Source organism: Tachyglossus aculeatus, chromosome 23, assembly GCF_015852505.1.
Source record: "Tachyglossus aculeatus isolate mTacAcu1 chromosome 23, mTacAcu1.pri, whole genome shotgun sequence".
Lineage (NCBI taxonomy): Eukaryota > Metazoa > Chordata > Mammalia > Monotremata > Tachyglossidae > Tachyglossus > Tachyglossus aculeatus.
Genome location: NC_052088.1, coordinates 9,878,658 through 9,903,636, shown reverse-complemented (window position 1 = coordinate 9,903,636; position 24,979 = coordinate 9,878,658). Strand labels below are relative to the sequence as shown.

The 24,979-nt window shown below is 50.0% G+C and overlaps 2 protein-coding genes across 2 annotated transcripts in view; one reads left to right on the top strand and one right to left on the bottom strand.

Moving 5' to 3' along the window:
• Nucleotides 1–1,059: 1,059 nt before the first annotated feature.
• Nucleotides 1,060–24,279, bottom strand: MTX3 (metaxin 3). The gene is given in 9 exon segments (XM_038765912.1): nucleotides 1,060–1,608; nucleotides 5,418–5,506; nucleotides 6,746–6,903; nucleotides 8,730–8,806; nucleotides 11,199–11,381; nucleotides 13,596–13,688; nucleotides 15,233–15,309; nucleotides 16,700–16,772; nucleotides 24,199–24,279. Coding segments are annotated over 9 exon segments (942 nt in total). The 3' UTR covers nucleotides 1,060–1,497.
• Nucleotides 24,116–24,979, top strand: part of THBS4 (thrombospondin 4) — an 86,322-nt gene continuing 85,458 nt past the window's right edge. Inside the window, exon 1 of the mRNA XM_038765911.1 lies at nucleotides 24,116–24,158. Within this exon, the coding sequence (XP_038621839.1) occupies nucleotides 24,132–24,158 (27 nt within the window). The 5' untranslated portion in view covers nucleotides 24,116–24,131. The remainder of the gene's footprint in view (nucleotides 24,159–24,979) is intronic.

Sequence of the window (24,979 nt, the reverse complement as noted above, 5' to 3'; positions counted from 1 at the left end):
TTCGAGAGACGCTCCATGACGCCGAAAGCCCCCGGAATCACAAAATAAACAAGCAAACACGGGCCCGGGAGGAAACGTTCTGAAATAGACTGCGGCCCTACTTTCTGAGGAACCGGTATGGACGAAACAAATGCTTTTAAATATGCCACTTTTTTCAGACAGCCTATTTTTGGATTATCCAACGAGGTCCGGGATTTGACTGCCCCTTGTCCGCTGTGTGACCTTAGGCGAGGAGTCACTTCGCTTCAGTTACCTCACCTGGAAAATGGGGATTGAGACTTTGAGCCCCTCGTGGGACAGGGACTGCGTCCAACCCCATTTGCTCGTATTCACCCCAGTGCTTAGTACAGTGCCTGAGCACAGTAAGCACTTAACAAAGACCACAATTACTATTATTACATGGTCCAATCTTTGGGAGAGCAGAATACGTTCGGGAGGTGACGGACAGCTGGCCGAGTACCTTAAATCCTGCCCCGTGACCGGTCACTCCGGCCCAGGACATCGCGGGCCTGGAAACTCCGTCAGGGGACGGTTGTGCTGGGACCGCGTACCCTGGGCTGCATCACTGAGCCCAAAACACTAACTTCTCTCATCATCCCGCCAGAGAAGACGAGGCTTCAGACCTGTCTCTTCTCTTACCAACCTGGAGCAGAGAAGGATCAGGTCTGGAGATGCCCCTTTTCTCCTTCCCAATTTTTTTTTCAACGGCCTCCGTTAAGGGCTCCAGAACCGTCCCTTCTCTCGCCACCCCGGCACGGAAAAGGATTGGATCGAAAGCTGCCCGCTTTTCTCACTGTCCCATTACAGAGGACTGGCTCTGGTACCCTCCCATCTCTCAGCATCCCGGCTTGGAGAAGGGACGATGAGGCGGAACCGCCCATCCTCCCCAAGCAGCCGAGTTGCGTGGCAATGCCTTTCGTTGGCCAATTAGCTATATCGCTGACTTTCTGGTTTCCACATACTCGGGAAAACCGAAGATTTAGGCGGATTAAAGCACCGTTCAAGAGCGCATTCCTTGCTGTTGGGTGAAAATTAAAGACAGAGGGGTCTTTCTGCCCGCTAATGGATCGTTATATTCTTCTCTGAACCCGAAAATAGAACGTTTGTTTGGTAAACAGAAGGGAACCCAAACTGGGCCAAGCCATCGCACATCATTAGGCGGACCAGCCTGCCCGAGGAGCGCGGGAATGATGCATACAGAGAAATAGCTTGGATAAATTAAAACAGCGCAGGCTCGGAACAATGGATTCATGGCTTCGTATGGGAACTCAGAGGCCCACCGGGATCCGGGGGTGATGTCCTTTCTCGACGTTCGCTGGCTCCCGTTTGAGTGGGTGAAGGCGCTACGCTGCGAGCTCGCGGACCGGCGGGCGGGCGCTTGGTCCGAGCGGCTTCCCCGCGCCGAAGAGGAGATCTGTCCTTTGGCCGGCCCGCCCCGGAGCCCGAGGAGTTCGGCGGTCCTGGAGGAAAGCGCCGGGAGGCTCTCCCGTGCAGCGGTCAGGGAGACGGGCGCCGAGAGGGATCGCCCTCCACCGCCGCCGGGGTGAGCTTAAGGACCGGTATCTTCCGACGGGGAGGCTGAGGACTGTGGCGGAGATTGTCATCCATCTGCGGGAAGTACGAGGGACGTGTCAGGCTCGGGCCTGTGGGCCGGGAATCCGGTCGTGGCCCACAGCGGGATCACCGCGCGCCGCCCGAGGCCCAGAGTCCGAAGAAGACCTAATTGGCGGGGTTTCGCCGGACCCTACCACTGGCCAGGCCCTGTTTGCTGCTCTCCTATTCCAATCCAGCCCACACAATCAATCAATCAATCAATCAATCGTATTTATTGAGCGCTTACTGTGTGCACAGTACTGTACTAAGCGCTTGGCTCCTCTAACGCCAACCTACTCACTGTACCTCCATCTCGTCTCTCTCTCACCCACGTCCTGCCTCGACAGACGATTCCTCTCCCCGCTCTCAAAGCCTTGTTGAAGGCCCGTCTCCTCCAAGAGCCTTCCCTAAGCCCTCTCTTTATTCCTCTTCTCCCATTCTCTGCTGCGTCACCCCGATTTGCTCGCTTTGTTCCTCCCCACAGCACTGAGGTACACACCTGTCATTCATTTATTTATATTAACATCTGTCTCCCTTCACTCCCAGACCGTAAAGCTCGTGGCGGGTGGGGAATGTGTCTGTTACATTGTTGTACTGCACTCTTCGAAGCACTTAATACAGTGCTCTGCACAGTAAGCGCTCAATAATTATATTAATAATAATATAATATAATATGCGCTCACAGTAGAACAGTGCTTTGCACATAGTAAGCGCTTAATAAATGCCATCATTATTATAAATATAAATATAAATAAATATAAATACAAATAACTGACAGTGAAAGCCAGGCCGCTCATGGGGCTTCTGGGACCCACCTTCCTCTGGGTTTCAGGCTGACACTAGTGTGATGCTTCTGGGCCAGATACACTAGTCTTAGCTTTAGGAATCGTCAATCAATTAATCGTATTTATTGAACACTTAACTGTGTATGTGGCACTGTACTAAACGCTTGGGAGAGTACGACACAACAATATAACGAACACGTTCCCCGCCTACAATGAGCTTACAGTCTAGGGGGGAGGCGGACATTAAGATAAATAAATAACTGACAGAAGCAGCGTGGCTCGGTGGAAAGACCACAGGCTTTGGAGTCAGAGGTCATGGGTTCAAATCCCGGCTCCGCCACTTGTCAGCTGTGTGACTTTGGGCAAGTCACTTCACTTCTCTTTGCCTCAGTTCCCTCATCTCTAAAAGGGGGATTAAGACTGTGAGCCCCCCAACCTGATCACCTTGTAACCTCCCCAGCGCTTAGAACAGTGTTTCGCACAAAGTAAGCGCTCAATAAATGCCATCATTAAGTGCTTGTGGGGCTGGGAAGGGGGGATGAATAAAGGGAGCAAGTCAGGGTGACGCAGACGGGAGTGGGGAAAGAGGAAATGAGGGCTTAGGGAAGTCTTCTTGGAAGGGAAGATGGGGAAAGTAATTGTCTCACTGGATCACGGGCCAAACTGAGGAATTTGAGACAACCAGAACACATACCCTATCGTTCAACAGTATCTACTGAGCGCTTACCATATGCAGAGCACTGTGCTAAGCACCCGACCCAGAGTTAAAGGTAAGTCAAGATTCCTAGGTGACCCAGAATTGGGCCAGACCTTCAGGGGAACTCTGAGCCCCGGGAGGGGGTGGGGTGGTTCAACCACCCCGGGCCCTAAAGAGAGGCCTGGAGCAACCGATCGAAACCGCACCTCGCCACCTGCTTCGGGGGCCACTGGCCACCTTCCGCCCACGGAGCTCATGCTGCTTTGGGGACGGCCTTTCGTCCACCCTCACAGGGGACACGGCGGCGGGCTTTCTCACTCTGACTGTCCAAATGCAAAACAGAGGCGCTTAGAACAGTGCTTTGCACATAGTAAGCGCTTAACAAATACCATCAAAAGCAAAAAAAAAAGAGGCTCCTATGTGGTGCCGGCGTTGGGAGAAGAAAGGGCTCTCAGGCTCAGAGAAGCCACTGAAAGTTTAGAGGGCCCCTAGGAAAACTTCCGAGGAACAACAGCAGGCTCTTGGGAGCGACTCTGCTTTGTTCTGCGTTCACCTTTCCGTGAAAGGAACCGGTGCCACTCTAGGAACACCCTCGCCCCACGAAACACGGTGGGTCACTGCCGGCTAAGTGCTCCCGACTGGATTCAGGCTGGGTCTAGGAGAGGCCGGAGGGATTCTGCCCCGTTCCTCTCTTCCAGGTGGACAGGCCGCAACCGCGGTTTTCCAACTGACCCTGACTTCTCCCAAGGAGTCCCACATTCCCATTCCCTCGCCATGGCCATTCCCCCTCCCTAAACAACCCCAGTGGTCCCTCTTGGCAACGCACAGCTCAGCTCAGCACCTGGACAGAAGGGAAGCGGGGAAGGAAGGAACGGAGCGGGAGGGAGGCGAGGAGGAAGCCAAGCGAGGGGAGGGAGGGAGTAAAGGAAGAGGAAGGGGAAGCAGCATGGCCTAGTGGATAGATCTGGGCCCTGGGAGTCAGAAGGACCCGGATTCTAATCCCGGCCCCGCCATTCGTCTGCTGCGTGACCTTGGGCGAGTCACTTCACAGTCTCCGGGCCTCAGTTCCCTCATCTGGAAAATGGGGATTCAGACTGAGCCCCATGTGGGACAGGGAGGGTACGCAGAATAAAGCACTCTGCACATGAGAAGTGCTCAATAAATACCACTGGCTGACTGAATGAGCCTCGGCTGGGCTTGCTTAGGTGTGTGGGTGGAAGAACCCTGATTCAGGGAATTGGCGGGAGGGTGGAGAGGAGGTGATTAGCTTCTTACCGCGTGCGATGTGCTTACTGATAATAATTAACAATAATTGTAGCATTTGTTAAGTGCTTACTATGTGCCAGGCACTGTACTACAATCAGCCAAACAAGTTGCACCTACTCCCTGTCCCATGTGGGGCTCACAGTCTCAATCCCCATTTTCCAGATGAGGTAACTGAGGCCCAGAGAAGCCAAGCGACTTGCCCGAGGTCGCACAGGAGACAAGGGGCGGAGCCGGGATTAGAACCCACGTCCTGCTGATTCCCAGCTCTGTGCTCTATCCCCGCACCACGCTACTTCTTGAAGGCGGTGAGGTCGGGGGGCGGCGGGGTCCTTTCGCTGAGGGTCCCCAAGTGAGGAAGACCCTCCAGGGAGCCCCTTCCCCATCACTGCTGGGTTGGTTCCCCTCAGGAAGGAGAGGAGGGGTCGCCGTCTGTCAGGAAGGCACACAACTTTCCTCAGCCACCACGGCGGGATCACGGGAGCGCGGCCCCTTCTACCCGCTCACTCGCTGCATGCTGCGATTGTCCTCGCTGCTTTAACCCACACAATTGTACCCACGCTTTCCTCAGCCATCCTCTCGCAAAGGGCCAGCCCCCTGCTCCTTCGAGATGCTAAAAACAGCGTGGCTCGGTGGAAAGAGCCCGGGCTTCGGTGTCAGAGGTCATGGGTTCATAGCCCGGCTCCGCCAACTCTCAGCTGGGTGACTTTGGGCAAGTCGCTTCACTTCTCTGGGCCTCATCTGGAAAATGGGGATTAAAACCGTGAGCCCCCGTGGGACAACCTGATCGCCTCGTAACCTCCCCAGGGCTTAGAACAGTGCTTTGCACAGAGTAAGCGCTTAACAGATACCCATCATTATAATTAAAAATGAGAAGCTGAGATGAAGGACACCCTCTTCTCAGAAAGAGTCCTGAACGGGACTCGGGTGGATGGAAACTACCGAACCTTGCGTGTCTTGGACTAAGGCACCCCCAAAATTGGCAAGTGAGTAGACATCAGGACGGGGCGGGGGGGGCACAGAGACAGAGGGAGGGAAAAAAGGATTGGAAAGGAGAGATCAAAGGAGAAAAAAGTGACCTTTTCAATCAAGTTGGATTCCTTATTTACAAGCTGGGTGAGTTTCTGCAGATTTGCATCTACGGCCTGAGGTCCAGCTGGAGAGCAGCCTAGAAAGCCAAGATGGAAAGCAGAGAGTGACGAGAAGTTTTGAGAGAGCCTGGAGAGCCGTTTGCAAAGTCTGCTGGGACTCAGCGGGCCGAAAGCCCGGCCCGCAACACAGCCTACTGACAGAAAGGACGTCTTGGGCTGGGATTCGGAGTCGGGAGGGAGTGTCTGCGCCCCAGACCAGACACCCCACAAACCGGCCTCGGGGTTGTCCTCGGCGAACACGACGGGATCGCTCCGGGGCCCCAGCTCGAGCCAGGAGACCCGGGCACAGGCCGTCCGCCCATCCAAGAGGGGAGAATGTTTATGGTAACGGCTCAAGAGTAACCCGTCCACCTCAGGAAAGAAAGCCGCTTGCGGCTGGCTCCCTTTCCTTCGTTCCCCGGACCCGATCCGCCCCAGCCAGGCTGCCGCCGGCCCGCGGGCACCCACGAATCCCTGCCGCCACAGGCCTTCCCTGCTGTCTTTCACCCTGCCACCCACCCCAGGGGCTGCCGGCTGAGAAACGGGGCAGCTGGAGAGGAGTCCGGTTTTAATTGCCCGCACTGTACCTCGTGTCTGCACCGGGACAAAAACACGCTCAGTTCTGCCATCATCACGCGTGTCCGCCCGAGGGGTTTGGGCTAGAACGCTGTTAGAGAATCAGGGAACATTCTTCCAACAACGCACGTCTGACGGGATAGAACGTGATCGTGATGGTGGAAGAAACACCTGCGATGCCGGTCTGGATGGGGAGGTGGGGAGGGGGGTTCTCCCGAACGTGGGGGCGTCAAGGATGTGACCCCCACTTTACAGGGGAACTGAGGGGCACCGTGCCCCATCTTCGAACTAAAGGGAAAGAGAAGCAAACCCAAGCTAAAGGGCCGAAAGCACAGCTTGAAATTGGCAACAGCCAAAGAAACCAATCAAAAACAATAAATGCCCACATCCTCAGTTTCCAGTAATGCGGTCAGGATTAATGTAGGATTACGGGACTTGACTATTCTTGTGCAGCAGAAGGTAACTGGAATTTGAAAAGGGATTTCCATGCCCACCCGGCGGGGCTCCAAACGTGTGACTCTACCTGTCGACTTCTCTAAGCCCCCGTCTCCCCTCTACCCCCAACACCTGGCTTAAGACGGTTTCTCTCCGGGACGGATGCTCGATGAGATGACTGGCTTCTCATTAGACGCTCAAAGAGGACCAGAAGAAAAGTGAGAATTCCCGGCCCACCGAGACGCCCCCGCACGAAGGAATCTCACCTGTGAGGCTGAGCCTGAAATAACCCTCTAAGATGAAATCACACAAACGACACAGGTTGGGTAGCTGCTTCAGGTGTTCTTGTAACTGGACCTTGGGAAAGTGGACGCGGTACAGAGGGGCAAGGAACCCGAACACGTAAGCATCCAGAGTGGTTGGCCTTTAAAGAAGAGAACAAAAAACAAAAAAATCCACATCGAGATGCGCCACTGAAGATGGACCCGAGAAGAAGGGTGTCTCCTGACACCCAGTCCAGTGCTCTCCATTATCTTTATTATATTTGTTAAGCTCTTACTACGTGTAAAGAACTGTACTAAGTGCTGGGGTAGACACAAGTTCATCAGGTTACACACAATCCCCGTCCCACAAGGGACTCACAGTCTAAGTAGGAGGGCGAACAGGCACTGAACCCCCACTTTACAGATGAGGAAACGGGGACAGGGCTAAGCGCTTAGTACAGTGCTCTGCACACAGTAAGTGCTCAATAAATACGATTGATTGATTGATTGACTGACACAGAGAAGTGAAGCGACTTGCCCGCAGTCACACAGCAGGTAAACGGTGGAGCTGGGATTAGAACCCAGGTCCTTCTGACTCCCAGGTTCCCACTAGGGAAAAGTGTTTTAATAATAATAATAATAATAATTATGGCATTTATTAAGTGCTTACTATGTGCCAAGCACTGTTCCAAGTGCTGGGGAGGTTACAAAGTGATCAGGTTGTCCCACAGGGGGCTGACGATCTTCATCCCCATTTTCCAGATGAGGTAACTGAGGCACAGAGAAGTTAAGGGACTTGCCCAAAGTCACACAGCTGACAATTGGCGGAGCTGGGGTTTGAACCCATGACCTCTGACTCCAAAGCCCGAGCTCTTTAATGATAATAATAATAATAATAATGGCATTTATTAAGCACTTACTATATGCAAAGCACTGTTCTAAGCACTGGGGAGGTTACAAGGTGATCAGGTTGTCCCACAGGGGGCTCACAATCTTAATAATAATAATAATGTTGGTATTTGTTAAGCGCTTACTATGTGCAAAGTACTGTTCTAAGCACTGGGGGGAATACAAGGAGATGAGGTTGTCCCATGTGGGGCTCACAGTCTTCATCCCCATTTTTCAGATGAGGTAACTGAGGCACAGGGAAGTGAAGTGACTTGCCCAAAGTCACACAGCTGACAACTGGCGGAGCTGGGGTTTGAACCCATGACCTCTGACTCCAAAGCCCGTGCTCTTTAATAATAATAATAATGGCATTTATTAAGCGCTTTCTATGGGCAAAGCACTGTTCTAAGTGCTGGGGAGGTTATAAGGTGATCAGGTTGTCCCACAGGGGGCTCACAATCTTCATCCCCATTTTCCAGATGAGGTACCTGAGGCACAGGGAAGTGAAGTGACTTGCCCCAAGTCACACAGCTGACAATTGGCGGAGCCGGGGTTTGAACCCATGACCTCGGACTCCAAAGCCCGGGCTCTTTCCACTGAGCCACGCTGCTTCTACACCACTCTCCCTCCCGCCTAACCTCGAGAGGGTCCTACGAGGTCAAGGGAGGGACTGAATGAGGTTTCTTTCATAAACATAGCGGAACCCCCTGAAGCCTGGAGGCTCCTTTGTAGGCAGGGGTACTCTCCCAAGTGTTTAACACGGCGCTCTGTACACAGTAAGCGCTCAATAAGTACCACTGATCAGCAGAAATATGTAGGTGGCAGCTATCTTTCCGCCGATACAGTTGGAACGACTGGGCGGGAAAGGCTGGGGAGGAAGGAGAGGAATATGGGTGAAGCCCCAGGAGACAGCAGAACAATCTGACAGTGGTGCGCTCCCTTATGTGGCAAAACACAACAGCTGACCTGCGAAGGTTGACTAATTAACGAACTTGATGGAAAAACCTCGATTGGCTCCATTTTTCTGGCACCTCTGACGCCGTCTCGGAAGTAGAACGGGGGCCTGCCGTCACCGGTTTCTACCGCGGAGATTACTCACATGTTTCCAAAGAAAAACAGAGATGTTCCCAATCTGTTCGATAGAAGGTTGAGGCATTCCTTGGCATCTCGGTATATCTGACAAAAAGAAACGTGACTTTCAGGGCTGTGGAAGCCAAAAAAAAAAAAAAAGAAAAAGAAAAAATAATGTCCACAAACACTCTGCAGAGGCCTTCCCAGATTAATTTCTCTTCTCCCCCGGTTATATTTCCTCCTACTCTACTACCACTTCAGGCTTTCAACACTCCCACTCAATTGCAGCGCTTGGGTAGAGAAGCAGCTTGGCCTAGTGGCTAGAGCCCGGTCCGCGGAGTTGGAAGCATCTGCGTTTTCTTTCTTTCAATCGTATTTATTGAGCACTTACTGTGTGCAGAGCACTGTACTAAGCGCTTGGGAAGTACAAGTTGGCAACATATAGAGACGGTCCCTACCCAACAGTGGGCTCACAGTCTAGAAGGGGGACTAAGTTCTGGGTTCTCATCCCGGCCCCTTCCACCTTTCATGCATTCATTCAATCGTATTTATTGAGCGCTCACTGTGTGCAGAGCACTGTACTAAGCGCTCGGGAAGTACAAGTTGGCAACATCTAGAGCCGGTCCCTACCCAACAGCGGGCTCACAGTCTAGAAGGGGGAGACGGAGAACAAAATAAAACATATTAACAAAATAAAATAAATAGAATAAATACATACAAGTAAAATAAATAAATAAATAAATAAATCCGCTGTGTGACCTTGGGCAAGTCACTTCACTTCTCTGTGCCTCTGTTACCTCATCTGTAAAATGGGGATTAAGATGGTGAGCCCCATGTGGGACCTAATTACCTTGTATGTACCCTGGTGCTTGGAATCAGGAACAAGTAATAATAATAATAATAGAATAAGTGCTTAATACCATAAAAACATATACTGTTATGGAAGTGAAAGGAAACAGCATGGCGTAGTGGAAAGAGTCCAGGCCCATGAGGGACTTATCGATCTGGTGTTTACCCTAGCACTCAATACAGTGCTCAGCACACAGTAAGCGCCTACCAAAAACCATTATTTTCATTACTTCCTCATCTACATGGACACTTTTCCTTCTCCTCTCTGAAACCTATTTGGATGTCTGTCTCCCTGGCTAGATCGTAAGCTTCTTGAGGGCAGGGGGCCATGCCTAATTCAAGTGTTCTCTCCCAGATGTTTCGACAAGCCCGCAGGGCAGGTGCTCTGTAAAGCCCACTGATCAAAATAATAATAATAATTAGGGGGCCTGTTCATTCATTCATTCATTCATTCAATCAATATATATTGAGCGCTTACTGTGTGCAGAGCACTGTACTAAGCACTTGGGAAGTCCAAGTCGGCAACATATAGAGCCGGTCCCTACCCAACAGCGGGCTCACAGTCTAGAAGGGGGAGACAGACAACAAAACAAAACATGTGGACAGGTGTCAAAATTGTCAGGACAAATAGAATTACAGCTAGACGCACATCATTAACAAAATAAACAGAACAGTAAATATTCATTCATTCAATCGTATTTATTGAGCGCTTACGGTGTGCAGAGCACTGGACTAAGTGCTTGGGAACTAAAAGTTGGTGACATATAGAGACGATCCCTACCCAACAGTGGGCTCACAGTCAAGAAGGGGGAGACAGAGAACAAAACAAAAAATATTAACAAAATAAAATATGTACGAGTAAAATAGAGTAATATATCTGTACAAATATATATACAAGTGCTGAGGGGAGGGGAAGGAAGGTAGGGCGGCGGGGATGGGGAGGAGGAGAGGAAAAGGGGGGCTCAGTCTGGGAAGGCCTCTTGGAGGAGGGGAGCTCTCAGTAGGGTTTGAAGGGAGGAAGATGTGGGGATGAAGATGTGGGGAGGGAGGACATTCCAGGCCAGGGGGAGGACGTGGGACGGGGGTCGACGGCGGGACGGGCGAGGATGAGGTACAGTGAGGAGAGTGAGCGGCGGCAGAGGAGCGGAGAGTGCGGGCTGGGCTGGGAGAAGGAGAGAAGGGAGGTGAGGGAGGAGGGGGCGAGGGGATGGACAGCCTTGAAGCCGACAGTGAGGAGTTTATGCTTGATTCGTAGGTTGTTAAGAGTTTACACTGTGCTGAGCGCTGTACTACGCACTGGGGGAGATATAAGATCATCAGGTCCCCCATGGGGCTCACAGTCCAAGCAGGAGGGAGAACAGGGACTGAAACCCCATTCTGTAAATGAGGCCCAGAGAAGTGAAGTGACCTGCCCAGTGTCACATAGCAGGCAAGTGGCAGAGCTGGGATTTGAACCCAGGTCCTCTATCTCCCAGTCCCAGGCTCCTTCCGCTAGGCCACGCTGCACTGTACTTCCCAAGCGCTTAGTCCAGTGCTCTGCACGCGGTGAGCGCTCGATAAATACGACTGAATGAACGAATGCAGGACGTGCCGCTACTTCCCGCCTCTTCCCATGACTCTCCCCCGTCCCTCCCGCCAAACCCCGTACCTGGGCTTCCACCTCCTGGAGGGGCGAGAGGGGACAGTCTCCCCTGGTCAGCAGGATCCGGTCCAGTGCTCTCCGAGACATCCTCCCGGGCAGGATTAAACTCAGGGGGAACGGGATCCGGGCAGCGAACCAGGGTTTGGTCACGGCGAAGTAGTTGTCGCTGTCGACCCAGAACGTGTGAAGCTGTACCCCGGGTGGGAGGAAAGAACACGGGCCGCTCTCCTGAAAACTGAGTCGGGGCGGCGGGCCCCTCTCCCTTCTCCCCTGTAAGGCCTCTCCGACAAGCCCAAACTCCCTCCTTCGCTCGAGACTGTGGAAGATTGCTGTGGGCAGGGAACGTGTCTGTCAATTCTGCTGTACTGTACTCTCCCAAGCGCTTAGTACAACGCTCTGCATGCAGGAAGCATTCCGTAAAAGTGACTGATTGATTCCCGCCCAGCCGAGCTGGCCTGATTAGTATTTTAAGACATGAGGATTTGGGCTGGGGGGGGATAATGGTATTTGTTAAATGCTGAAGGCCCGTCTCCTCCAAGAGGCCTTCCCCGACTGAGCCCTCCTTTCCTTTTCTCCCACTCCCTTCCACGTCACCCTGACTTGCTCCCTTTATTCACCTCCCCCCAGCCCTACAGCATTTATGTACACATCTGTAATCTTTTTTATTTCAGAGAAGCAGCGTGGCTCAGTGGAAAGAGCATGGGCTTTGGAGTCAGATGTCATGGGTTCGAATCCTGGCTCCACCACAAGTCTGCTGTGTGACCTTGGGCAAGTCACTTAACCTCTCTGAGCCTCAGTTACCTCATCTGTAAAAATGGGGATTAAGACTGTGAGCCCCACGTGGGACGACTTGATCACATTGTATCCCCCCCAGCGCTTAGAACAGTGCTTTGCACATAGTAAGCGCTTAATAAATGCAATCATTATTATTAGTAGTAGTAATGTCTGTCTCTCCCTCTAGACTGTAAGCTTGCTGGGTGGCAGGGAATGTTTCTGTTACAATAATAGTAATGATGATGGCATTTATTAAGTGCTATGCGTCAAACACTTTTCTAAGGGGCTGGGTAGGTAATCGGTCTAATGAGGGCCAGGACCCAGCTCCCTGACCCGCAGGGGGCTCACAGTCTAAGTAGGAGGGAGAACGGGTATTAAGTCCCCACATTTTACCAGCTGAGGAAACTGAGGCTCAGAGAAGTGACTTATCCAAGGTCTAACAGCAAACAGTCGGCAGGGCTGGGATGAGAACCCAAGTCTTCTGACTCCCAGTGCTCTTTCCACTAGACCACACTGCTTCACTTTCCAAGCGCTTAGCACAGTGCTCTGCACACAGTAAGCGCTCAATAAATGCGACTGAATGAATGAATGGATGGTTGCTTAGTAGTCATTCGTATTTATTGAGTGCTTACTGTGTGCAGAGCACTTTATTAAGCACTTGGGAGAGTAGAGTGTAGCATGGCTCAGTGGAAAGAGCCCGGGCTTTGGAGTCAGAAGTCATGGGTTCAAATCCCAGTTCTGCCAACTGTCAGCTGTGTGACTTTGGGCAAGTCACTTCACTTCTCTGGGCCTCAGTTCCCTCATCTGTCAAATGGGGATGAAGACTGTGAGCCCCACGTGGGACAACCTGATCACCTTGTAACCTCCCCAGCGCTTAGAACAGTGCTCTGCACATAGTAAGCACTTAATAAATGCCATTATTATTATTATTGTAACAGAAACATTCCCTGCCACCCAACAAGCTTACAGTCTAGAGGGAGAGACGGACGTTACTAGAAATAAAAAAAGATTACAGATATGTACGTAAATGCTGTAGGGCTGGGGGGGAGGTGAATAAAGGGAGCAAGTCAGGGCGACGTGGAAGGGAGTGGGAGAAAAGGAAAGGAGGGCTCAGTCAGGGAAGGCCTCTTGGAGGAGACGGGCCTTCAGTAAGGCTTTGAAGGGGGAAGAGAGATTGTCTGTTGGAATTTTTGGGGAAGGAGGGCAGCCCAGGCCAGAGGCAGGATGTGGGTGAGAGTCTGGCGGTGAGATAGATGAGACTGAGGTAGAGTTGAGGACGGTTGTCGTTAGAGGAGCCAAGTGTGCGGGCTGGGTTGGAGCAGGAGAGCAGCTGAGCGCAGCGGGGCCGGGCCTTTTGGGGGCCCAACGCCGACGGGGTGGGGAGGCATTATTGGGCCCCCCGAGGGTTCCCTTCGGGGATGGAGCCGGCTCTTTCCCCCGCTTACGTCCCAACACCGGAATCCACCCTCCTTTCCTACCCACCGGAGACGGCCTCGTGAGACCCGCCACCCCATGCTTCCTCTCCACCTGCTCCTCCTCTTTCTACACCGCCGAAGGAGCCACTTTCTCCCAAGCGCCCAGGCCGAAAGAGGCGATTCGAATGACCCCGGGCCGCGGGGGGCAGCTCACCACGGCGGGGAGAAGCTTCTCTTCCAGGAGGGCAACGTAAGCCAACGTGTCGGCTCCTTGCTTGGCAGAGAGCTCGTAGTCCGCGTTGTATTTCTAGCCAAAACAAAAGGCGCAGGGGGCCCGAGACGCCCTGCGGGTGGTCAGAGGCAGCAAGCTACGTCGGACTTCCCCTCTCCCTCCAAAAGCTTAAAAGGGTGCCGAAATGAATGCCGACGGAGAAAACGAAGGGGCATTTCTAGGTGCCAAAACCCCGGGCCAAGTACGGCTGTAATCCCTGTCCTTCACAGGGCTCACGGGCTTAAGAGGGATGGAGAATGAGGATCTTAATCCTGTTTTACTGATGTGGAAATTGAGACCTGGAGCAGCTCAGTGACTTACCCAAGGTCACGGAGCAGGCCGAAGGCAGAGCTGGGATGGGAACCCACGTCTCTGGACTCCCGGTTGCCTCCAGAGGCCTTCCCTGACTAATCCCTCATTTCCCCTCCTCCCTCTCCCTTCTGTGCCGCCAACGCGCTTGGATCTGTAATAATAATGATGGTATTTTTATAATGGCATTTATTAAGCGCTTACTATGTGCAAAGCACTGTTCTAAGCGCTAGGGAGGTTACAGGGTGATCAGGTTGTCCCACAGGGGGCTAACAGTCTTAATCCCCATTTTACAGATGAGGGAACTGAGGCCCAGAGAAGTGAAGTGACTTGCCCAAAGTCACACAGCTGACAATTGGCGGAGCCAGGATTTGAACCCATGACCCCTGACTCCAAAGCCTGGGCTCTTTCCATCTTCTCTATTTGTTAAGCGTTTACTCTGTGCCAAGCCCTAAGGCGCTTGGTATTCACCTCACCCCACTTCGGCACCCATCCTTACATCCGCCTTTCCCCCTTACTGTAATTTATTTTAGCATCCCTCTCCTTCATCATCAACTGCATTTATTGAGCGCTTACTGTGTGCAGAGCACTGTACTAAGCGCTTGGGAAGTACAAGTTGGCAACATATAGAGACAGTCCCTACCCAGCAGCGGGCTCCCTGTAATCTCCTTGTGGACAAGGATCGTGTCTATCAACACTATTTTATAGTTTTTACCCGAGTGCTTAGTGCAGTGCTCTGCACAGACGCTCAGCAAATACCCTGGACTGACTGACTCCTTGTGAAAATGTGTTGTTTTCACTAGGCCACGCTACAGATGATTAAGTCACTGATTTTCTGTGCCTCCTTGCTGATGGAGGTATATAAGCTATCAGGGGAAAGACAGCTCCAGGAATGTGAATCTAAAAATGTCAGCAACATGCACTTCCTAGCTTTAGGGCACAAAAAACACCATTTTAGCTAAAAACTGGCATTCGGTCATCTTCAATCCCCAGAATTGAAACGCCTGTGGGCAAAGAGAGTCCAACATGTGAAAATCAGATCCGGAACCACCCTCCTAAGTAGCCTAGCATGATCTCTAGGAAACTCAACAAGATCCATACTTCAGATGCATGCTTAAGATACATATAAACTGCTTTAAGAGATTTCCAAAGAGCGGGTGTAGCCAATATATACGCAAGCATTAGTTTGGCCCTTTTAGTTTTAAAATGACATGAGTACTGAATACTAGCTAGCTCACCGGCCAACAGTTCTCCAAGAAATGCAAACCCACCTGTTTTTTCAAAAAGTTTAGTATTTTTGCTGGCTGAGAAACAACACCGTCTTCTGTTGTCAAAATTGGCACATCTCCTAAGAAGAAGAACTGCAATCAAAAGGGGAAATTACCCACCACGTCTTTTCAGTTTACAGTACGTTATAAGTGATGGAAAAGCTAGACAAACCCAGTACCGGGTCCAATTTCCCAAAGACAATTTTGGAGAAACACGTTTTGGGTGTTTATAATTCAGCAGCGGCAATTATGGGGCACCTTTTGGAGTGGGGGAACATACATCAGAGGCCAAAAGAAATGTTTCGTGCCCTACAGGAGTTTACAATCTGGCAGAGGAGACTCAGTAGACATGCATTGCCAAATATACAGTGCTAAGAGATTAAGACCACAGATTCGAGTGTCAGAAACTAACTCCCCAAAAGAAATTAGATAAATGGTGAAAGAAACAGATATTCATTCACACAAGGGCTATAATGGCAGCGCTTAGAACAGTGCTAGGCACATAGTAAGCACTTAACAAATACCAACATTATTATTATTAATGGCTGATGAAGGAAAGCAATGAGTCAAGGAAAGCTTCCTGGAGGAGGTGGCATTTTAGGAGGGCTCTGAAGGCGGGGAATGAAGTGGTTTGCTGGATTTGAGGGGATGGCTCCATGCAGGGGGAGATGGATGAGTCCCAACTTGTACTTCCCAAGCGCTTAGTACAGTGCTCTGCACACAGTAAGTGCTCAATAAATACGATTGAATGAATGAGTCGTGGATGGGAGAAGGGAGAGTTGGGAGCGATGTGCACTTTTATGGTTATGTTGTAATAATAATAATTATGGTATTCGACTAAGTGCATATTATGTTCCAAGCACTGTTCTAAGCTTTGAGATAGATACGAGGCAATGAGGCCGTCCCACATGGGGCTCACAGTGTTAATCCCCATTTTACAGAGGAGGTAACTGAGGCACAGAGAAGTGAATTGCCCAAGGTCCCAGAGCAGACAAGCTTTGTACTCTCCCAAGAGCTTAGTACAGTGTTCTTCACACAGTAAGCGCTCAATACATTCATTCCTTCATTCAGTCGTATTTATTGAGCGCTTACTGTGTGCAGAGCACTGTACTAAGCGCTTGGGAAGTACAAATTGGCAACATAGAGAGACGGTCCCCACCCAACAGCGGGCTCACAGTCTAGAAGGGGGAGGAATATACGACTGAATGAACAAATTATAATGCCTGCTTGGGAGGAGGGCAGCTTGTAAGGAGAAAGCTTTTCTCTGGCGCGATCACCCATGGCCAGAAATGATCACCATGACCAGACTACCTTTGCTGGACGTAAAGCGCGTGAATGATTTTGCTAAGGAAAAACAGAAAGACGGACCAGTCCGGCCCCGGGGCCCAGCCCTCCCCGCGCTTTTCCACCAAAACAAACCAGTTGGAGCTGATGAAGGAGGAAAGGGTTTGAAGTTTTTCTGCACCGTACCTCTTGAGCCCTCTCCAGGGTCTTATCTATAACAGTCACTTTCAGGGGGCGCGCCGCAAAATTTGGCATAGGCCTGAAACAAAGGTTTGCAGTCAGACATTTCAACAGGCGGGGAGGAGGGAGAAATCCGGACAGCAGGACCAACCGAGCCACGTCCCGCCCTGCAACGGGTCACTTTTCCTCATCTCCCAATCCCTTCGGCATCGCCCTGGCTTCCTTCGCTTTTCCCCCCTTTCCCTGCCCCACAGCACTGATGCATCTATCTGTCATTTTATTTCCCTCCTCTCCCATTCCCCTTCGGCATCGCCCTGGCTTCCTTCGCTTTTCCCCCCTTTCCCTGCCCCACAGCACTGATGCATCTGTCTGTCATTTTATTTCCTCATCTCCCATTCCCTTTGGCCTCGCCCTGGCTTCCTTCGCTTTTCCCCCCTTTCCCTGCCCCACAGCACTGATGCATCTATCTGTCATTTTATTTCCTCATCTCCCATTCCCTTCGGCATCGCCCTGGCTTCCTTCGCTTTTCCCCCCTTTCCCTGCCCCACAGCACTGATGCATCTATCTGTCATTTTATTTATTTATATTGATGACTATTTAGTTGCATTGATGTCTATCTCTCCTCCCCCCCTCCCCCCACCACCAACATGAGCCCCTTGTGGGTAGGGACTGTCTCTCCTTATTGTTGGATTGTGCTCTCATTCACTCATTCAATCGTATTTATTGAGCGCTTACTGTGTGCAGAGCACTGGACTAATTCATTCAATCGTATTTATTGAGCGCTTACATTCGTTCATTCATTCAATCGTATTTATTGAGCGCTTACTGCGTGCAGAGCACTGGACTAATTCATTCAGTCGTATTTATTGAGCGCTTACATTCGTTCATTCATTCAATCGTATTTATTGAGCGCTTACTGCGTGCAGAGCACCGGACTAAGCGCTGGGGAAGTCCAAGTCGGCAACATCTATTGTCGGGTAGGGACCGGCTCTAGATGTTGCCGACTTGGACTTCCCAAGCGCTTAGTACAGTGCTCTGCACGCAGTAAGCGTTCAATAAATACGATCGAATGAATCTAGAGACGGTCCCTACCCACCAGCGGGCTCACAGTCTAGAAGGGGGAGGCAGACAACAAAACAAAACATGTGGACAGGTGTCAAAATCGTCAGAACAAATAGAATTAAAGCTAGGTGCGCATCAGTAACAAAATAAAAAGAATAGTAAATATGTACTCCTTCCTCTCCCCCTTGCCCCCCCTCCATCCCCCCGTCTTACCTCCTTCCCTTCCCCACAGCACCTGTATATATGTACATATGTTTGTACATATTTATTACTCTATTTATTTATTTATTTTACTTGTACATATCTATTCTATTGATTTTATTTTGTTAATATGTTTGGTTTTGTTCTCTGTCTCCCCCTTCTAGACTGTGAGCCCACTGTTGGGTAGGGACTGTCTCTACACAATAATAATAATAATAATGGCATTTATTAAGCGCTTACTATGTGCAAAGCACTGTTCTAAGCGCTGGGGAGGTTACAAGGTGATCAGGTTGTCCCACGTGGGGCTCACGGTCTCAATCCCCATTTTCCAGATGAGGGAACCGAGGCCCAGAGAAGTGACGTGACTTGCCCAAGATTATTATTATTATTATTACGGTATTTGTTAAGCGCTTACTACGGGCCAAGCACTGGGGTAGATACAGGGTAACCAGGTTGTCCCACGAGGGGCTCACAGTCTTAATCCCCATTTTCCAGATGAGGGAACTGAGGCCCAGAGAAGTGAAGTGGCTCGCCCGAGATCACCCAGCAGGCAAGTGGCGGAGCTGGGATGAGAACCTATGACCTTCTAATTCCCAGACCCCGGCTCCCTCCGCTACTCCAGCCCGCTTCTAATAATAATAATAATAATAATCATGGCATTTATTAAGTGCTTACTATGTGCAAAGCACTGTTCTAAGCGCTGGTGAAGTTACAAGGTGATCAGGTTGTCCCCCAGGGGCGCTCACAGTCTTAATCCCCATTTTACAGATGAGGGAACTGAGGCCCAGAGAAGCGAAGTGAGTTGCCCCAAGTCACCCAGCTGACAAGTGGCGGAGGCGGGATTAGAACCCACGACCTCTGACTCCAAAGCCCGGGCTCTTTCCACTGAGCCACGCTGCTTCTCTGTACTCTACATCTATACATCCCCTGAGAAGCAGCGTGGCTCATCGGAAAGAGCCCGAGCTTGGGAGTCAGAGGTCATGGGTTCTAATCCCGCCTCTGCCACTTGTCAGCTGGGTGACTTTGGGCACGGCACTTCACTTCTCTGGGCCTCAGTGACCTCCTCTGTAAAATGGGGGTGAAGACTGTGAGCCCCATGGGGGACAGCCTGATTACCTTGGATCTCCTCCAGTGCTTAGAACAGTGCTTGGCACATAGTAAGCGCTTAACAAATGCCATAATAATAATAATCTTGGACAGGTCACTTCACTTCTCTGGGCCTCACTTATCTCATCTATCAAATGGGGATGAAGCCTGTTGAGCTCCATGGGGGACAACCTCATCACCTTGTATCTCTATTACTCTATTTATTTTACTTGTACATATTTATTCTATTTATTTTATTTTGTTAATATGTTTGGTTTTGTTCTCTGTCTCCCCCTTCTACACTGTGAGCCCGCTTTTGGGTAGGGACCGTCTCTAGATGTTGCCAACTTGTACTTCCCAAGCGCTTAGTCCAGTGCTCTGCACACAGTAAGCGCTCAATAAATACGATTGAATGAATGAATGAATGAATATCTCTCCCATCGGTTAGAACAGTGCTTGGCACATAGTAAGCACTTAACCAATACCATAATAATAATGATAATGATAATGATAATAATCATCATCATCATCATCATCATCATCATCATCATCATCTTGGGCAAGTCACTTCTCTAGGCCTCAGTTCTGTCATCTGTAAAATGGGGATGAAGACCGTGAGCCCCATGGGGGACAACCTGATTACCTTGTATCTACCCCAGCGCTTAGAACAGTGCTTGGTTCATAGTAAGTGCTTAACAAATACCATCATTATTATTATTATTAGAACAGTGCTTGGCACCTAGTAAGTGCTTAACAAATGCCATCATTTGTTAGAGAAGCAGCGTGGCTCCGTGGAAAGAGCACGGGGCTTGGGAGTTGGAGGTCATGGGTTCGAATCCCAGCTCTGGCACTTGTCAGCTGTGTGACTCTGGGCAAGTCACTTCACTTCTCTGGGCCTCAGTTCCCTCATCTGTCAAACGGGGATGAAGACTGTGAGCCCCACATGGGACAACCTGAAGCAGCGTGGCTCAGTGGAAAAGAGCACAGGCTTTGGAGCCAGAGGTCGTGGGTTCAAATCCCGGCTCCGCCAATTGCCAGCTGTGTGACTTTGGGCAAGTCACTTCACTCCTCTGGGCCTCAGTTCCCTCATCTGTAGAACAGGGGTGAAGACTGTGAGCCCCCCGTGGGACAACCTGATCACCTTGTAACCTCCCCAGTGCTTAGTACAGTGCTTTGCACATAGTGCTTAATAAATGCCATCATTATTACCTCCCCCAGCGCTTAGAACAGTGCTTGGCAAGCGCTTAGTCCTGTGCTCTGCACACAGTAAGCGCTAAATAAATACGATTGGATGAATGAATGAATGGTTGGTACATAGTAAGCGCTTAACATATGCCATCATCATCATTATACAAGGTAAGATCCAAGGTGATGAGGTTGTCCCCCATGGGGCTCAAAGGCCTCATTCCCATTTGACAGATGAGGGAACTGAGGCCCAGAGAAGTGAAGTGACTTGCCCAAGGTGATTATTATGATGATGATGGTATTGGTTAGGCGCTTACTGTGTGCCAAGCCCTGTTGTAAGCACTGGGGGAGATCCGAGGTGATGAGGTTGTCCCCCGTGGGGCTCATAGGCTTCATCCCCATTTGACAGATAAGTGAGGCCCAGAGAAGTGAAGTGACTTGCCCAAGGTGATTATTAATAATAATGATGGCATTTATTAAGCGTTTACTCTGTGTAAAGCACTGTTCTAAGCGCTGGGGGGGGGGGATACAAGGTGATCAGGTTGTCCCACGTGGGGCTCACAGTCGTCATCTCCATTTTACAGATGAGGTAACTGAGGCACAGAGAAGTGAAGTGACTTGCCCAAGGTCACACAGCAGACATGTGGTGGAGCTGGGATTCGAACCCATGACCTCTGACTCCAAAGCCCAGGCTCCTTCCACTGATCCACAGTGATTATTATGATGATGATGATGGTTTAGGCGCTTACAGTGTGCCAAGCCCTGTTGTAAGCGCTGGGGGAGATCCGAGGTGATGAGGTTGTCCCCCGTGGGGCTCCCAGGCTTCATCCCCATTTGACAGATAAGTGAGGCCCAGGGAAGTGAAGCAGCTTGCCCAAGGTGATTATGATGATGATGATGATGGTAATTGTTAGGCGCTTCCTGTGTGCCAAGCCGTGTCCTAAGCGCTGGGGGAGGTCCGAGGTGATGAGGTTGTCCCCCCGTGGGGCTCACAGGCTTCATCCCCGTTTGACAGATAAGATGAAGTGACTTGCCCAAGACTGTCATTATTATTATTATTGTTATATTTGCTAAGCGCTTACTATGTGCCAAGCACTGTCCTAAGCGCTGGGGGAGAGACAGCGTGGTGCTCCCAGGCTTCATCCCCATTTGACAGATAAGTGAGGCCCAGAGAAGCCAAGTGACTTGCCCAAGGTGATTATGACGATGATGGTATTTGTTAGGCGCTTACTGTGTGCTAAGCCCTGTTGTAAGCGCTGGGGGAGATCAGAGGTGACTTGTACGTATTTACATATTCTATTTATTTTATTAATATGTTTTGTTTTGTTGCCTGTCTCCCCCTTCTAGACTGTGAGCCCACTGTTGGGTAGGGACCGTCTCCACATGTTGCTGACTTGTCCTTCCCAAGTGCTTAGTCCAGTGCTCTGCATATAGTAAGCGCTCAATAAATACGATTGAATGAATGAATGAATGAATGAGGTTGTCCCCCGTGGGGCTCACATGCCTCATCCCCATTTGACAGATGAGATAAGTGAGGCCCAGAGAAGCGAAGTGGCTTGCCCAAGGTGATGATGATGATGAGGATGGTATTTGTTAGGCGCTTACTATGTGCCAAGCCCTGCTGTAAGCACTGGGGGCGATCCAAGGTGATGAGGTTGTCCCCCCGTGGGGCTCCTAGGCTTCATCCCCATTTGACAGATGTGATAAGTGAGGCCCAGAGAAGTGAAGTGGCTTGCCCAAGGTGATGAGGATGATGATGATGATGGTGTTTGTTAGGCGCTTACTATGTGCCAAGCCCTGTTGTAAGCGCTGGGGGAGAGCCGAGGTAATGAGGTAGTCCCCCATGGGGCTCCTAGGCTTCATCTTCTAGACTGTGAGCCCACTGTTGGGTAGGGACCGGCTCTAGATGTTGCCGACTTGGACTTCCCAAGCGCTTAGTCCAGTGCTCTGCACAGTGAGCGCTCAATACATACGATTGAATGAATGAATGCATATATGTTTGTACGTATTTATTACTCTATTTATTGATTGTACTTGTGCATATTTATTCTATTTATTTTATTTTGTCACTATGTTTTGTTGTCTGTCTCCCCCTTCTAGACTGTGGGCCCGCTGTTGGGTAGGGACCGCCTCTAGATGTTGCCACGTTGGATTTCCCAAGCGCTTAGTACAGTGCTCTGCACACAGTAAGCGCTCAGTACATATGACTGAATGAATGAATGTATATATGTCCATATTTATTACTCTATTTATTGATTGATTTTACTTGTACATATTTATTCTATTTATTTTATTTTGTCACTATGTTTTGTTGTCCGTCTCCCCCTTCTAGACAGTGAGCCCGCTGTTGGGTAGGGACTGGCTCTAGATGTTGCCAACTTGGACTTCCCAAGCGCTTAGTACAGTGCTGTGCACACAGTAAGCGCTTAATACGATTGATTGAATGAATGAATGTATATATGTCCGTATTTATTACTCTATTTATTGATTGATTTTACTTGTACATATTTATTCTATTTATTTTATTTTGTCACTATTTTTTGTTGTCCGTCTCCCCCTAGGCCGTGAGCCCACCGTTGGGTAGGGACCGGCTCTAGATGTTGCCAACTTGGACTTCCCAAGCGCTTAGTACAGTGCTGTGCACACAGTAAGCGCTTAATAAATACGATTGAATGAATGAATGTATATATGTACGCATTTATTACTCTATTGATTTTACTTGTACATCTTTATTCTATTTATTTTATTTTGTCACTATGTTTTGTTCCCTTCTCCCCCTTCTAGGCCGTAAGCCCGCTGTTGGGTAGGGACTGGCTCTAGATGTTGCCAACTTGGACTTCCCAAGCGCTCAGTCCAGTGCTCTGCACACAGTAAGCGCTCAACCTGTCTCCCCCTTCTAGGCCGTGAGCCCGCCGTCAGGTAGGGACCGGCTCTAGATGTTGCCAACTTGTACTTCCCAAGCGCTTAGTCCAGTGCTCTGCACACAGTAAGCGCTCAATAAATACGATTGAATGAATGAATGTACATATGTACGCATTTATTACCCTACTGATTTTACTTGTACGTATTTATTCTATTTATTTTATTGCGCTCAATAAATACGATTGAATGAATGAATGTATATATGTACGCATTTATTACTCTATTGATTTTACTCATACACATTTATTCTATTTATTTTGTTTTGTCACTATGTTTTCTTGTCCGTCTCCCCCCTTGTAGGCCGTGAGCCCGCCGTTGGGTAGGGACCGGCTCTAGATGTTGCCAACTTGGACTTCCCAAGTGCTTAGTCCAGTGCTCTGCACACAGTAATTGCTCAATAAATACAATTGATGATGATGATGATAATAAATACGATTGAATGAATGAACGTATATATGTACGCATTTATTACTCTACTGATTTTACTTGTGTTTATTCTATTTATTTTATTGCGCTCAATACGATTGAAAGAATGCATATATGTAGGCATTTATTACTCTATTTATTGATTTTACTTGTACACATTTATTCTATTTATTTTATTTTGTCACTATGTTCTGTGGCCTGTCTCCCCCTTCTAGGCCGTGAGCCCGCCCCTGGGTAGGGCCCGGCTCTAGATGTTGCCAACTTGTCCTTCCCAAGCGCTTAGTACAGTGCTCTGCACACAGTAAGCGCTCAATAAATACGATTGAATGAATGAATGCACATATGTACGCATTTATTACTCTATTTATTGATTTTACTCGCACATTTATTCTATTTATCTTGTCACTATGTTTTGTTGCCTGTCACCCCCTTCTAGGCCGGGAGCCTGCCGTCGAGTAGGGACCGGCTCTCGATGTTGCCAAGCTGGACTTCCCCCCCCCCCCAAGCGCTTAGCACAGTGCTGTGCACACGGTGAGCGCTCAGTACATAGGACGGAATGAAGGAGCTGCTGACAAGCCCTGAGGTAAGCGCTGTGAGCCGGTGGTGGTGGCGCCGTCCCTTACCAGGACCACCAGGGCCTCGGCCTGCACGGACGGCAGCCCCCAGCCGCTGCCCCAGCAACGCAGCTCCAAGGGCGCCGCCATCTTGGCCGCGCGACGCTGCCCTTTCACCCCGGAAGTGATCCCGCCACTTCCGGCCGCGCGCGCGGGCGCGGGGCGCGAGACCGGCCCCCGCCACCGGAAGTGGGCGGGGAAAAGGCGGGAAAAAGGCGTGAAAAAGGCGGGAAGAAGGCGTCGAGCGCGCTGAGGAGAAGAGAGCGGGCCTCGCCCCCTCCCTGCCTCCCTCCCTCAGTCAATTCATTCCTTCATTAATAGTAATAATAAGGATGGTATTTGTTAAGCGCTTACTGTGTGCCAAGCACTGTTTATTTTATTTATTTTACTTATTTATTTTACCTGTACATATCTATTCTATTTATTTTATTTTGTTAGTGTGTTTGGTTTTGTTCTCCGTCTCCCCCTTTTAGACCGTGAGCCCACTGGTGGGTAGGGACTGTCTCTAGATGTTGCCAATTTGTCCTTCCCAAGCGCTTAGTACAGTGCTCTGCACATAGTAAGCGCTCAATAAATACGATTGATGATGATGATAATAATAATAATAATAATGATGGTATTGGTTAACCACTTACTATGTGCGCACTGTTAATAATAGTAATGAAGAAAGCGGGCCTCGCCCCCTCCCTCTTTCCCTCCCTCCCTCCCTCAGTCAATTCATTCCTTCATTAATAGTAATAGTAATAATAATAATAATAAGGGTGGTATTTGTTAAGCGCTTACTATGTGC